Raw genomic sequence first — 15,682 nt, 5'->3', positions numbered from 1 at the left:
GGCACTTAGGGCAGAATAGCCTCTCATGCAGGCCCAGGGCCCAGGAGCCACATCCAGACCTTCCCAACCCCTGTAGTTACTTCCTGCCAAAGCTGGAACGTGGCTCCTGGCAGTAAGAGCCATTAGGAATGCGCTCAAGGGCCCACTCTGAGAAACACCGTGCAGTCCAGAGTCATAAAGAGAGAAGTGTAGTCAACAAAGTGAAGCTCAGACACCCTTTGTTCTGGTAGTTCTCAGCTCTTCAGAGGACGCTTGAATTCAGAAAAAAGTTAAAACCACTTGCTGAGGCACAGTGATGTACTGTGTAGCGTTATTTGTAGCTTTAAAAAATTGTCAACAACCCAGGTGACCCAAATTGAAAAGTCTTAAATAAAATGAATGACTAAGTAAATTACAATTGATGAGTTATTTTTTACTATGCTATGCTAAGTCACTTTAGTCGTGTCCGACTCTGTGCAACCCCATAGACGGCAGCCCACCAGGCTCCCCCGTCCCTGAGATTCTCCAGGCAAGAACACTGGAGTGGGTTGCCATTTCCTTCTCCAGTGCATGAAAGTGAAAAGTGAAAGTGAAGTCGCTCAGTCGTGTCCGACTCTAGCGACCCCATGGACTGCAGCCCACCAGGCTCCTCCGTCCATGGGATTTTCCAGGCAAGAGTACTGGAGTGGGGTGCCATTGCCATTAGATTATTTGTAATTTTTTAAAACTCTCTTTGCTAAAGTAGAGAAAGAGGAATACTAACATAAGAAAATGTGAAAATATTTTAAAATGGCAAAATGTGCAAGTGAAAAACCAGACATCTTGTTTACCCATGAAATATTAGAGCATTTTATTAGAACTGAGAATAAAATGAAGATGACCACACTATTACTACTACTTATCTTTGTTCTTGGCATTCTATAATACAAAGAATAATTAGGAAAAAGTGATGTAAAAATTAGGAGGAGGCCAGACTGCAGTTTTGTTACTGACGTATGATTGTTTCCATTCAAGGAGTTGACTGAAAGTTATGCAAGATAGAAAAGAGTATGTACAAAAATCAGTATTCAGATGATAGCCTATTAGAAATTATAACAGAAAAAACTCTTTTACACAGAAGAAGGTAAAGAAATGAACATACCTGGAAACAAAAATTTTTGTAAAGTGTAAGATCTCTCTCTGTGAAGAAAACTTTGAAATGCTATTGATAGATGTAAAAGGACTTGAGTAAATGAATGCTGTAATCTGTTCTTGGATACATATAAATGTTCTTTAATGAATAAATATGTACATTTATGCTGATACTAAATGAAAATACCAACAGAACGTTTCAAACTAATCAAGCTGATCGTAATGTGGGAAAGAATCAGAACCATAAAATTTAGCCATAAAAATTCTGAAAGAAATGACTAATAAAGGGGGATTAGTGTCAAAATATATAATGAAATATATATATATATATATATCATTTAAAAATATTTTTATTAAAACAGTCCCATGGTGATTTTGGAGTAAATTGTACACTTAGATTACTAAAACATTTTTACCACACTCTCCACTCTAAGATGTTTCTGGATTTATAATAATCTGTTTCTTTCACTTATCACCTGTTTTTTTTTTTAGAGTAATTTACTTATTTTTATTGAAGTACAGTTGACTTACATTGTTTCAGATGAACAACAAAGTCGATTTTATACTTGTGTTATATGTTGTATGTATAATATAAACATATTCTTTTTTAGATTCTTTTCCATTATTGGTTCTTACAAGATAATGAATACAGTTCCCTGTGCTATGTAGTACATACTTGTTTATTTTATATATAGTAGTGTATATATTCTCACATTCCAAATTTATTCCTCCCTCCTGTCTTTCCCCTTTGGTAACCATAAGTTTGTTTTCTCTGTGCATCTGTTTCTGTTTTGTAAATAAGTTCCTTTTTTTTTTAAAACCACATGTAAGTGATATCATATATTTGTCTTTGACTTACTTTCCTTAGGATAGTCATCTCCAGGTCCATCATGTTGCTGCAGATGACATTATTTCATTCTTCTATGGCTGAGTGATATTCTATTGTATATATATGCCGCATATTCTTAAGCCATTCATCTCGAGATGAACATTGAGGTTGTTGCCATGTCTTGACTAGTGCTGTAAATAGTGCTGCTGTGAACACTGGGGTGGGTGTATCTTTTTGAATTAGGGTTTTCCTCTCTTCTGGGTGTGTGCCCAAGGGTGGGACTGCTGGATCACGTGGCAACTCTGTTACTAGTTTTTGAGGAATCTTCCTACTGTTCTCCATAGTGGCTGTGCCAATTTACATTCCTACCAACAGTGTACAGAGTTCTCTTTTTTCCACACCATCTCCAATACTTATTATTTGTATTTTTTTTTTTAATGTATATTTGACTGTGCTGGGTACTTGTTTTTGTGCAGCCCTTCTCTAGTTGCAGTGAGCAGGGCTGCTCTCTAGCTGCAGCGCATGACCTTCTCACTGTGCACGGGCTGTAGGGTGCACAGGCTTCAGTAGTTGCGGCTCAGGAATTGAACCATGTCTCCTGCATTGACAGGCGGATTCTTCACCATTGAGCCACCGGGGAAGCCCTATTTGTAGGCTTTTTAATGATGGCCATTCTGACCAGTGTGAGATGGTACCTTACAGTAATTTTGATTTGCATTTATCTAATAATTAGCATTATTGAGCATCTTTTCATGTGCCTGTTGGCCGTCTGCATGTCTTTTTGGAGAGACGTCTGTTTAGGTCTTCTGCCCATTTTTAAATTTATTTATTTTTTTCTGCCCATTTTTGATTGGACTGTTTGTTTTTTGATAATGAGCTGTATAAACTGTATGTTTTGTCAATTAAACTGTCGTTGCTTGTATCATTTGCAGATACATTTTTCCCAGTCTAGATTGTTTTTTTGTTTATGGTTTCCTTTGCTATGCAAAAGCTTTTAAGGTTAATTAGATCCCATTTGTTTATTTTTGCTTTTGTTTCCATTACTCTAGAAGACAGAGTTATGAAAATAATGCTGTGATTTTTGTCAAATTGTGTTCTGCCTGTTTTCCTCTAGGAGTTTTATAGTTGTTGCTGCTAAGTCACTTCAGTCATGTCCGACTCTGTGTGACCCCAGAGATGGCAGCCCACCAGGCTCCCCTGTCCCTGGGATTCTCCAGGCAAGAATGCTGGAGTGGGTTGCCATTTCCTTCTCCAATGCATGAAAGTGAAAAGGAAAAGTGAAGTCGCTCAGTCGTGCCCGTCTCTTAGCGACCCCATGGACTACAGCCTACTAGGCTCCTCCATCCATGGGATTTTCCAGGCAAGAGTACTGGAGTGGGGTGCCATTGCCTTCTCCAGGAGTTTTATAGTATCTGGTCTTAAATTTAGCTCTTTAATCCTTTTTGAGTTTATTTTTGTATATGATGTTGGAAAATGTTCTAATTTCATTTTTTTACATGTGATCGTCTAGCCACAGTATATTTTAAACCTATTATAGAAATATAGCAGTTAAAGTAGTGTGATACTTACACATAAATGGGTAGAATTAGAATAATTACAGACCCAGATATGTCCACAGTTAGTGTGTAATCAAAGTAGCATTTAAAATCAGCAGAGAAGAGATGTTCTGAGCTAGTGAATTTGTGAATATTTATTTTTTGTAGCCTATCTTTGATGTAGTGTTTATACTCCATAATCTACCTTTAAAAAACAAAAAAAGTCAAAAACAAAAAGGAACATGTGATGCTATTAATTAAAAATGCAGAACCAAAGCCACTGAGCAGCAGCTGACAGTTACTGGCTTGTGTGTGAAAAACTTTGCCCTCTTTTTTCCTTAGTCTCCTTGTTGCCTAGGATGAAAAGAGTCCATAATTTAAAGCCAGGGGAGAGAGCATGACCTCATCCCCCTCCTTTCTAAATGAGCCACTTTTGGCATCAGCAGTTGACTGGGGAGAGTAAACAGAAACTCCCAGTCAAAGCCCTGGAACCCCAGTGGCTGGACTTCTTTCCTTTTTTGCTGTGGCCAGTGTAAACTTTTGTAAAAGACCAGTAGTGAAGATTAGTGTATTAATGATTGCATGGAGGCCAGCCCTGCTGTAAATGAGACACATCACTACTGTAAGCCAAATGAAACAGAAGAAAAAGTATCCTTTTTACTCTAAAACAGCAACTGAACAAGTGTAAAAGTACTACATTGTTTGTTAATCGGCTATACTCCATACAAAATAAAAAGTTAAAAAAAAAAGGCACTCTACTTATACCTGGGGATACTGTTTAAAAAAATAATCTCCAACGAGGAACACCCTTTCTAAGTAAACCTTTAATCCCAGAGCTATTTGTAAAAACTCGCAATTAAGATTTTACTGTCTCGTCCTTGTTTGTAGTGTGTCAGCTGATACAGGAGGGATGGGGGGCGGTTAAAAACACCCTTTCACAGTCAGCGCAGTACTGTTTGCGCCTGCCAGCAGCCATCCTTAGGCACCGAAACAGCTGGCTGAAAGACAGTGGGGAAACAGGATAGGCACAGAATTTTTAAATGGCACCCCACAGGTTAAAAATTTAAAAAGGAAAAGGAGAGAAAGGTACCATTTTGCTGTGATACACTGAAAAGGCCACAGCATCACCTGCGTGACACTCCCACCAAAATGTGGGAGTTTTTTTGTTGTTGCTCAGTCACTCAGACACGAGTGTCATGTCACTCAGACACTAAGTTATGTCCAACTCTTTGCGACCCCATGGACTTCAGCATCCCAGGCTCCTCTGTCCTTCACTGTCTCCCAGAGTTTGTGCAAATTCTTGTCCATTTGAGTTGGTGATGCTATCTAACTATCTTCTCCTGTGCTGCCCCCTCTTCCTTTTGCCCTCAATCTTTCCTAGCATCGGGGTCTTTTCCAGTGAGTCGGCTCTTCACATTAGGTAACCAAAGTATTGGCACTCCAGCTTCAGCATCAGTCCTTCCAATGAATATTCAGTGCTACTGAGGAGCAGTCCACATCCAAACTCACCCAATTCCTCCCAGTAATATCACTTAGATTTTTTTTAAGCTCAACTTCAGGATCTAATCAAGAACCAGGACAATCATTGTTTCCTCACAGTAAGATTTTGAGCATAACCTATGGGAATCTTACTGTTGAGGAAATAATGATTGTCCTGGTCTTTGATTAGATCCTGAAGTTAAGTAGCATTAAAAATCCCTGGTAGTTCAGACTGTAAAGAATCTGCCTGCGATGTGGGAGACCTGGGTTCGATCCCTGGATTGGGAAGATCACAGGAGGAGGGCATGGCACCTGCTCCTGTATTCTTGCCTAGAAAATCTCCATGGACAGAGGAGCCTGGTGGGCTACAGTTCGTGGGGTCGCAAAGAGTCGCACACGACTGAGCTACTAAGCACACACACACACAAAAATCTCAGTAATGTTATTGGGGGAATTGGGTGAGTTTGAATCTGGACTGCTCTTCGGTAGCACTGAATTCCCGTAGCCTCCCTGAGGGTTACCAGTGGTGAGTAGCTTGGGAGACTGCTGTTCTTAGGAGACACACTGCACTCTCTTTAAGGGTGAAATGTCCCCAGGCTGCAGCTCACTCTCACGTGGCTCAGAATGTGTGTGTGTGTGTGTGTGTGTGTGTATCTGTGCATGTATGTGTGGTATGGGGGTGTTCATATGTCTAGAAATACATGTAAAGTGTAGTGGGAAAATGTTAGCAATTGGTAAATCTGAGTGTAAAGTGTAAGACTTCGTTACAATGTTACCAGTTTTTTTTTTAACATTGAGTTGGGAAATTTTCCAAAGTATAAAAATATTAAAAAGTGAACTTACAAAATGGGAGATAATATTTTCTCACTGTGTGGTAAAGGGTAGATTTCCTTAATCTCTGGCAACAGAAGAGTATTAACAAACCAATAGAAAAAGGTAGTGGGAAGAATAGGTACTCCACAGTCAAGATAATGAAAAAATGTTTGATTCTCTCACAGTAAGAAGCAGGTAAGTAAAAATGAAAATAGCATTTTAAATTTTGCCTGGCAGAGCTAAAAAAGGTTTATAACATGCTATGGTGAGGAGACGGACATGAGACAGTAGGCACTGACATATTAATGATGGGAGTGTAGATTGGTATAACCTTTTTGGAGGACAGTAGGGGTTAAAATTTAAAATCTGCCACTTCTCCTTTGATATGAACACATCTAAATCATTCACCTATGTAGGTGTACCATACAGTGAAGTCTGTGTGAGGATGTTTGTTAGAGAGTACTTTATAGTAATAGCAGAAGATGGGTAGCAATTTAAATGGCCATCCCAGGGGACTGGTCAGATGAAGGCCAGAGAAAAGATCCAGGCAGTGCAGCAGCCACCCTTTGTGCCTGCACACAGAGCGAGGCAGCTTCTGAAAGGACTCTCTGGGTAAGGCAGGTCTCTAATGCACAGTTTTCCAGTTTTCTGTGAATAAAGGAAGATAGTAAACAATTTGTAAATGTAACAAAAATTGTTTTTTAAAAGGGAGGATCTGGGTGCTGGTTACATGGTTGCATTCACTTTGTGAAAATCTGTCAAGCAGATCTGTCCGTATAACATATATTAGAAGCTTACTGAGAAATTCCAAAGAGAGAGAAGATAATAGGAACACTTATGTGTACAGAAAGTGTTTCTAAAAAATGTTCATGTTGGCTGCCAGTGGAGCAGGGTATTGAGGGACATACAGCAGAGGCTTTCTAGTATTGTACTTCTTTTTTTCCACTGTGGAAAATTCTGAAAGAGATGGGAATACCAGACCACCTGACCTGCCTCTTGAGAAATTTGTATGCAGGTCAGGAAGCAACAGTTAGAACTGGACATGGAACAACAGACTGGTTCCAAATAGGAAAAGGAGTACGTCAAGGCTGTATATTGTCACCCTGCTTACTTAACTTATATGCAGAGTACATCATGAGAAACGCTGGGCTGGAAGAAGCACAAGCTGGAATCAAGATTGCCGGGAGAAATATCAATCACCTCAGATATGCAGATGACACCACCCTTATGGCAGAAAGTGAAGAGGAACTCAAAAGCCTCTTGATGAAGGTGAAAGAGGAGAGTGAAAAAGTTGGCTTAAAGCTCAGCATTCAGAAAATGAAGATCATGGCATCTGGTCCCATCACTTCATGGGAAATAGATGGGGAAACAGTGGAAACAGTGTCAGACTTTATTTTTTTGGGCTCCAAAATCACTGCAGATGGTGACTGCAGCCATGAAATTTAAAGACGCTTACTCCTTGGAAGGAAAGTTATGACCAACCTAGATAACATATTGAAAAGCAGAGACATTACTTTGCCAACAAAGGTCCGTCTAGTCAAGGCTGTGGTTTTTCCAGTGGTCATGTATAGATGTGAGAGTTGGACTGTGAAGAAGGCTGAGTGCCAAAGAATTGATGCTTTTGAACTGTGGTATTGGAGAAGACTCTTGAGAGTCCCTTGGACTGCAAGGAGATCCAACCAGTCCATTCTGAAGGAGATCAGCCCTGGGATTTCTTTGGAAGGAATGATGCTAAAGCTGAAACTCCAGTACTTTGGCCACCTCATGCAAAGAATTGACTCATTGGAAAAGACTCTGATGCTTGGAGGGATTGGGGGCAGGAGGAGAAGGGGACGACAGAGGATGAGATGGCTGGATGGCATCACTGACTCGATGGACGTGAGTCTGAGTGAACTCCGGGAGTTGGTGATGGACAGGGAGGCCTGGCGTGCTGCGATTCATGGGGTCACAAAGAGTCGGACACGACTGAAGTAAACTGACTTCTTTTTTTATGTGTATTGCTATTAAAGAAGTTAGTGAGTTTTTCATGAAAACTTTATACCTTTTAAATGATAGCAGGAAAGTATAGATTATGGTAATAGAATTCTGACTAAATATATGTAGTCAGTTAAAGATCATATACATATATCTGATGTGTGTTTAAGAAAAAAGACTAGGAGGAAATTCAAAGTTAGATACTAACATTTTTTTTTTTAGCTGATGAGACTGAGTTTTACTTTCTTCTGTATTTCTGTACTTTTTCAAGTTTTCTGTAGTGTGATTACAATATTTTTCTGACGGACGAAAATGAAAATATGATTCTTTTTTAATGCTTAGTAAGAACTTTTTTACCTTAGGAATTGCTCTCTGCTCCCTTTCTCACCCTTCTCCCCTCACAAAAAGTAGAAAATTTCAAACAGAATTGTTCCATTATCAGTATACAAGTAACATGAGACTCTTAAGAATATAACGATGGCCCAGGTTACATCATTCCAGTAGGAACAGGTGTCCTCAGGCTGGAGGAACATTCCAAAGGCGAATGAAAGATCCAGCTTACCCCACTGGCCTTGGTGCCTCTCATTTCTGCCTTCACAGATTCTAGTCTCATTTTAAGCTGCCATTTTCTGTCCTAAACTGTCTTAGATCATGTTAGCCAGGCAACATGTCATGACCATCTTTCTGCTCCTTTTACATTTTGTATTTTTTAGAATAACTGCACAAAGACTTGCCCACTTGAACAAGTGCTTGATGAACTTTAAGCTGGGGAATTTCAGCTATCAGAAAAACCCTCTGAAATTGGGAGAGCTTCAAGGAAATCACTTCACGGTCGTCCTCAGGTAAAGAGCTGCAGTGGGGAGTGCAGACCAGGGAGGATCTTCTTGGGTCACCTCGAGTCTCTTCAGAATGGTTGTTAATTCCAGTGAGCTGGCACCAATGGTCTTGACGGCCCAGGAAGGCGAGGTGGGGTCCGAAGGAGCTGGGAGAGCAAACCCAGCTGTAGTGTTTGTGCCAATACAGCCACCCCTCTACTCATTCAGCGCCACCTTTGGAATGAGGCCGTCTCCTTGAAATGCAAAAGACAGCTTACGCTTCCACCTACCTAGAATAGGCAGATTCATAGCACAAAAAAGTAGAATAAAGGTTACCTGGGGTGTAAGGTGGGGAGATGAGTTACTGTTCAGTAACTGGAGTTTCAATTTGAGAAGATGAAACAGTTCAGGAAGTATATAGTGGTAGAGGCTGCACAACACTGGGAATGTACTTAGTGCTACCATATTGCATACTTAGAAATGGTAAAGTTAAATGGAAAAGCTAAAATGGTAAAGTTTGTGTTGTGTACACTTCACAGTTTTTAAAAAGACAAAGTCCTTGGGAGGTAGAGAAAAAGCTTCATGGAACAAGCGAAAAGCACAGGAGCCAAGCCATGTCACTTATGATTTGCATCCCTGAGTGTGTTTGCCTGTAAATTTTTTTCTCTGGGTCATTTGGCCCCCCCACCCAGAAATATAACAGGAACTGACAACCAAGTGGAACAAGCCATGAACTCTCTCAAGGAGATTGGGTTTATCAACTACTACGGAATGCAAAGGTTCGGAACCACAGCTGTCCCCACATATCAAGTTGGAAGGTTTGTATTTAATTTCTTAACTTTTGTCTGAAAGAACTCAGTCATTAAAAAAAAAAAAAAGAAGCAGGATTTTTTTTTTTTTTAATCAGTGGTGTTTTTAGTTATTTCTAGATTTCCTGGAAAACTTGGTCAAACGAATCCTTTTAGATGACCAACTGAGCCACAGCCTCCTTCTAAGTTTTGTTCTGTTTTATGATAGTTCCTGTACAAGGTGAAAAAGTAAGTCAGGGTTCAGAGAGCTTTAACCTGATGAGTCAGTTTACCTCTCCCACCTAATAGCCCATCCAGGGATTCTGTTTTCTTTTACACAGATAAATCTTGGCTCAGTAAGTGACCCAGCAGTAGCAGTTGGGTGACTCAGCCCCAGAGTAGCCTGAAGGAGACGTGTAGTTTATGGTCTCTGTTAACAGGTGCTTCCTAATTTCTTAAACTGGTACCTGCCCTTCCCTCACCCTTTAAAGAACGTGGTGTAGGATGCAGTTAGCACAGAAAATTTATTTTAAGAACTCTCTCATCAGCTTTGTGATAATAGGAAACCCCTCTAGGTGAGCTGGGGTGGGAATCCCATCCGAGTAAAGACTCAGTTTATAAGCTTACTTACACTGTCGTGCTGTCCGGCGCATGTTGCGTTACCTAAATGATTATTCACATGGCTGTTAGGATTGGGAAGCTTGAGTTGGAAGTGATCTGAGAGATTATTTCGTTCATGTTCTTCCTGGCACTTCAAATTCTTTGCTTTAGCAAAGGTGAAATTCGGGAGGCAGCTCGAGCTCACTGGTTTGTCAGTGCAGTCCTGAGAGGAGAGGGGTCTTCTCAACTTCAGTCCATGATTTCAGCGGCTGACTCTATGCAGTTGCATTTGTTCACGCATCCTTAAGAGCACAAAATGAAAATATCATGTAGTATTTCCTCTGCCTCTCTGAGGCTGTGTTGTGAGGGTAAAAAGCTCAGGCAAAAGGGGGAAATTCTTTGGCAGTCCAGTGGTTAGAACTCTGTGCTTCACTGCCAAGGGCCCCGGGTTCAATCCCTGGTTAGGGAACTAAGAGCCCATACGCCACATGGAGTGGCAAAAAAAATAAAAATAAAACAAAAACCACTCATATAACTCAATAACAACCAAAAAACCTAATTTAAAAATGGGCAAAGAACTTGACTATTCCCCAAAGAAGATACAGGCGACTAATAAACACACGAAAAGATGTTCAGTACCACTAATTATTAGGGAAATGTACATCAAAACCACAGTAGGATATGACTTTGTACCCATTAGCATGGCTGTTATTTAAAAAAAGAACAAAAAGGGAAAGAAAATAAGTGTTGGGTGTGGAGAAATTGCAGCCCTTGCACACTGCAGATGAGAATATAAAATGGAACTGCCATTGTAGAAATATGGACAGTTCCCAAAAACTAAAACACAGAGCTTCTACTATATGATTCTGCAGTTCCATTTCTGGATGTATACCCAAAAGAAATAAAAACACTCAACAGATATTTATACACCTATGTTGAGAAGAGCATTGTTCACAATAGCCAAATGGTAGAAGCAGCCAACTGGTGTGCATTAACAGATAAACTGATAAACAGAATGTCCATAGATGCAGTGGGATGCAGCCTTAAAAAGGAAGGCAGTTTGACACAGGCTACAGCATGAATAAACCTGAAGGCTTTTATGCTAAGCGAAATAAGCCAGTCACAAAAGGACAAACACGATGTAATTCCTCTTATCTGCGATTCCTAGAGTAGTCAAGTCATAGACAAAGTAGAATGGTGGTTGCCAGGAGCTGTGGGGAGGGGAAAGAAGGAGTTCCTGTCTACTGAATCCTGAATTGGTCATGAAAGATTGAAGAGCCCTGGAGGAAGATGGTCCTGATGGTTATACGACAGTGTGGCTGGACTTAATGCTGCAGAACTGTCCACTTAAAAATAGTTGAAATGATAATTTTTATGCTATATATACTTTACACGGTTTATAAAACAAAGTGAAAAAAGGAAAGATACTAGTAATGTAAGAAGTCTCATAGTTAAGCAGCTTTACATTATACCAAGTGTTGGCACGCTTTTTCTGTAGAGGGTCAGGTCATAAATAGTTAACTTTGTGGGCCGCAGAGTGTGTCCGGCAGTGCCTCAGCACTGTTGTTACAGGGTGAAAGCAACCAGAGACAGCACATATGTTAATGAGCATGGCTGGATTTCAGTAGAACTGTTTACAAAATCAAGTGGCCAGCCAGAGAACAAAGGTTTTTGCACACAGAAGTTTTTTTTTCATGGTATTTGGTGCATCACCACCTAGTCCTGAATTAGCACTGTGCTCTTTTTGGAAATATTACTGAAGGCCTAGGCCAGCTGAATACTGTTTTACTCAGGAGGGTGTTTAAAGACTGTTGGAGCATGGTTTGTTCCAGGACTTCAAGAATGGCCAGCGGTGGGATGTCTTTTAGAATAATTCATTGCACTAGTAGGTTAAAAATCTACTAACTAGTTAGTAGATTAGTTAACTACTAGTTAGTTAACTAGTAGGTTAAATATGTGATCTCATTAGTGTATACAGTAGCATTTTACATAAAACACAAATATCTCATATAGATTAATTTAAATGTGAAAGATAAAAACCCTAGTTTAGGAAAACAGAAAAATTAATAGGGATTTCTGTTTTCTGGTGGTAAGGAAGGGCTTTCTGACTCCAAGCCCAGAAATCTTAATGAGGAAAAAAAAGTTCAGATATGATACATGAAATATATCCTTTGTGTGGCAAAAGATAGTATAATAAAAGTAAAGGGAAAAATAGCATACATGTAAAGATCAAGCAGGTCTTGAAATCTATACTCTGAAGTGTTAACAGTGTTTGTTTTTTACAGGTTAGATACCAGGTAACCTCCTTTGTTCTGTACTGTTTAATTTTATAGAAACATGTATAACTTATAATCAGCAAAAGTAAAAATACTTCCATTTTGGTGAGAATTATAATGCAGAAAGATAAATTGTATTTATTCTCTTTACCTAGGCAAGAATTTTTTAATATAATGGAGAAATTTTTTGAAAGTTTCAAATAAATATTGGTATGTAAAGACTAATTTATATAGATAATACCATGTAAACAGCTTAAAGCATGACTAGGTAGTATTTTAAAAATCAGATGTATTAAAAATGTATAGCATTTTAAAAAAGAGATGATAGTAAATGATATAAATGTTATATTCTTAATTTTCTTCTCTCTTTTTAGTTCTTTTGACATTTACTTGTGTCATATCAATATTAGTTTTTCTGCTTTTAAGTTTAATAAAATATATAAAGTTAACATGATTTGTTCACTCTACAAATTTGGGCAGATAAAACTCATCTTAATACAAAATTAAGTAAAATAAATGCTGTTTAATTTTAGAGCTATACTGCAAAATTCCTGGGCTGAAGTCATGGATTTAATATTGAAACCCCGTTCTGGAGGTGAGAATAAAAATAATCTTAAGGAAAAAAAAAAAAGGAATATATGACTTGATATTCATGAAATTGCTTTGAATAAAAGTATAGGTGCAAATTACCATCATTATTTCAAAATTTTTGCATCTTTATTTTTGTACAAGTCTTATGTATATATTAGAGACTTATAATTTATCTTTTATTTTCAGCTCTTTAGCTCAAGCTCATCTAATTTATTAACTCATAAATGAATACATTCATTTCTTTGTGCACTACAAAATCTCTGAACATACAGGAATCCAAACAGATTTCACTGGTGGTTAATTTGTTATAAAAACAGAGTGTAATATAATGTAAAAACTTGGAGAAAGCACATGAGAATTTTTGTTTGAAGAGTTCATTAGAAATTCTAATGTCATACTGTATTGAAAAAGGATTTAAGTATCACGTTATAAATCACCAAAATAATTATGTCCACTGTGGATGATTATTCATTTGCACGTTAAAAAGAGATAAGGTGGTCTAATTTTATGGAAAGTAACCCATTACATTCAACAATACAGTAGAAAAAGAGAGGGAAGGAAGAAAGGGCTGCTTAGGTTTTGTCTGATGTTGAGTCGGCTTGGCAGTCCTCAGTGGTTGGCTTTAAGTCCTGAAATGGTAGCATGAAAGCCATCTAGTTCTGTAAACTCTCTGCCTTTCCTGTCTTTTCATTTCTGATTAATAATCAGAAATGCTCTCAGGTGAGCAGAAGCTCTTCCAAGTACCTCTGTCCCAAATAGCAGTTCCTAATTTTGTCTTCTCTGGGAAATGTTTTAAGTTATGAAAGTCTGTCTTTTGGATAAACTGTTTAATCACAGCTTTTTTTCTCCCCCACTCCAGCTGAAAAGGGGTACTTGGTTAAATGCAGGGAAGAATGGGCGAAGACCAAAGACCCAGCCGCTGCCCTCCGAAAACTACCTGTCAAAAGGTGTGTGGAAGGGCAGCTTCTCCGAGGACTTTCAAAATACGGAATGAAGAATATAGTCTCTGCATTTGGCATAGTGAGTGCAATTTGTGAAGTCAGGCCCTGACTCAAGGTCGCTTAATGCTTTGAAATTTTTATCTTTAAATTTTACTAAATTTCGAAAGAACAGAAGGTAAATAAGGCTCCCTTGGTGATCTCTGAGAGCTGTGCTACCTGAGTGATCCCCGTTTAGACCCTGGATGGTGACCAAGGAGGGCGACGGGTGCAGACAGTGGAGCGGTGATGATTAACATGGAGGGCTTGAAAAAAGCATCCATGTGGGAAATAGTAGCTATGAGGAAGTTTGATTTAAATAAAGTATTAATATGAAGTATTAATGTCTTGGTATTTGAGACATCAGAACCCATCATAGAGGTCATTTCTTGGTCACTCTCCAGCATCAGAATTGTAACCTGCCTCAGTGAGAGGGTTACACAGTAAGTGGTCTAATTGACTACATTTTAGTGTGGTTTCTCTGGGTGCCATCTTGGTGAGTATAGCCTATATTTGTGTTTGGATACTGTAATCCCAATAGACTAAAAGTTTAACTTTTAATTGTTAAGTCTTGCTTGTTGTTCCCTAGATTTACCCCCCAAAAATAAGGATTCCTGTTCCAGGAAATTAGTGGTCAGTCAGTCATATAGGCTTTTGCTTCTGTACAGTTAGAAAACACTTAGCTCTATGATTGATGTGTAAGTTCCTGGAGTTTGAAGTCTGTGTCTTTGATTTAGTGCAGGGGTCCCCAGCCCCTGGGCCACGCACTGACACCCGTCTGTGGCCTGTTAGGAGCCAGGCTGCACAGCAGGAGGTGAGCAGTGAGTGAGTGAGAGATGCTTCATTTGTATTTACAGCCACCCCTCTTTTCTGGCATTGTTGCCTGAGCTCCACCTCCTGTCAGATCCATGATGGCTTAGTAAGCATAATGCACTTGGATCATCCCACCCCTCCCCACCCTCTGTGTCCGTGGAAAAATTGTCTTTCACCAAACCAGTCGCTGGTGCCAAAAAAGTTGGGAACCGCTGATATAGAGTATGAATTCCAAAGCACTTGTTTTCTTCACATTCACGTCTGCACTGTGTGGGTACGAAACGGGAGCTGCTGCTGACTGTGAATACCTTGCAGCCTGAGGGGTTCCGTCTCTGAAATACACTGTTTCTGTAAGCTCTTAAAAAAATCGGAGATGGAAGTTAGGAGTTTCTTACAGAAGTGCGCCATTTAACAAATGGGATGTCTTGGCAAGTACAGTTCTTCAGTATTCAGAATTTTTTTTTTCTCTTGCTTGTTTTTTTTCCTCCCCTCAGATACCAAGAAACAATCGCTTAATGTACATTCACAGCTATCAGAGCTACGTGTGGAACAACATGGTGAGCAAGAGGATTGACGAGTACGGGCTGAAGCCTGTACCCGGCGACCTTGTTCTTAAAGGAGGTAAAAGGCAGACACCATCCTTACTCAGCCCACCTTGGGGTCAGTTGTTTGACACTAGTGCTGAAAATCCAGCCTGGCTTCTGGTTAAGATAGAGAGCTTGTGTCTGGTAAGCTTGAGATGAAAGGACAGTATAAGCTCAGACTGACTGGTTTGGATCTGTTATCTTTAAAGAAAAATGCTTCTGAGTTGAAAATATGCACCTTAGTCTCCATTGTCTTAACTAGGATAAGATTTGGAATAAGTGTTGCCTAAAATCCCTTTCCAGATCCTAACCTGGGTCTGTCAAATACTTCTCTACACCTCTGAATGTACTTCAGCCTCCCTGCTGTTCTAGGTCAGCCTTAAAGAGTTTCTTTTAGTCAACACAAGACTGGAGCTCCCTTTGCTTGGGGGCTGTGTTGTGAGTACTCACTGCCTGACATGTTCATAAAATGTGCCGACAGCCCCGTCTGCTATTGAC

At 39.5% G+C, this 15,682-nt stretch overlaps 1 protein-coding gene across 1 annotated transcript in view; it reads left to right on the top strand.

Annotated features, from left to right (window-relative positions):
• Nucleotides 1-15,682, top strand: part of PUS7 (pseudouridine synthase 7) — a 54,903-nt gene that overhangs the window by 32,973 nt on the left and 6,248 nt on the right. The window contains exons 8-12 of the mRNA XM_006070135.4: nt 8,454-8,582; nt 9,248-9,373; nt 12,753-12,814; nt 13,670-13,830; nt 15,095-15,221. Of these exons, the coding sequence (XP_006070197.3) occupies nt 8,454-8,582; nt 9,248-9,373; nt 12,753-12,814; nt 13,670-13,830; nt 15,095-15,221 (605 nt within the window). The remainder of the gene's footprint in view (nt 1-8,453; nt 8,583-9,247; nt 9,374-12,752; nt 12,815-13,669; nt 13,831-15,094; nt 15,222-15,682) is intronic.

Source organism: Bubalus bubalis, chromosome 8 (assembly GCF_019923935.1).
Source record: "Bubalus bubalis isolate 160015118507 breed Murrah chromosome 8, NDDB_SH_1, whole genome shotgun sequence".
In the NCBI taxonomy this organism is placed as follows: domain Eukaryota; kingdom Metazoa; phylum Chordata; class Mammalia; order Artiodactyla; family Bovidae; genus Bubalus; species Bubalus bubalis.
This window is presented reverse-complemented; position numbering and strand designations above follow the sequence as displayed.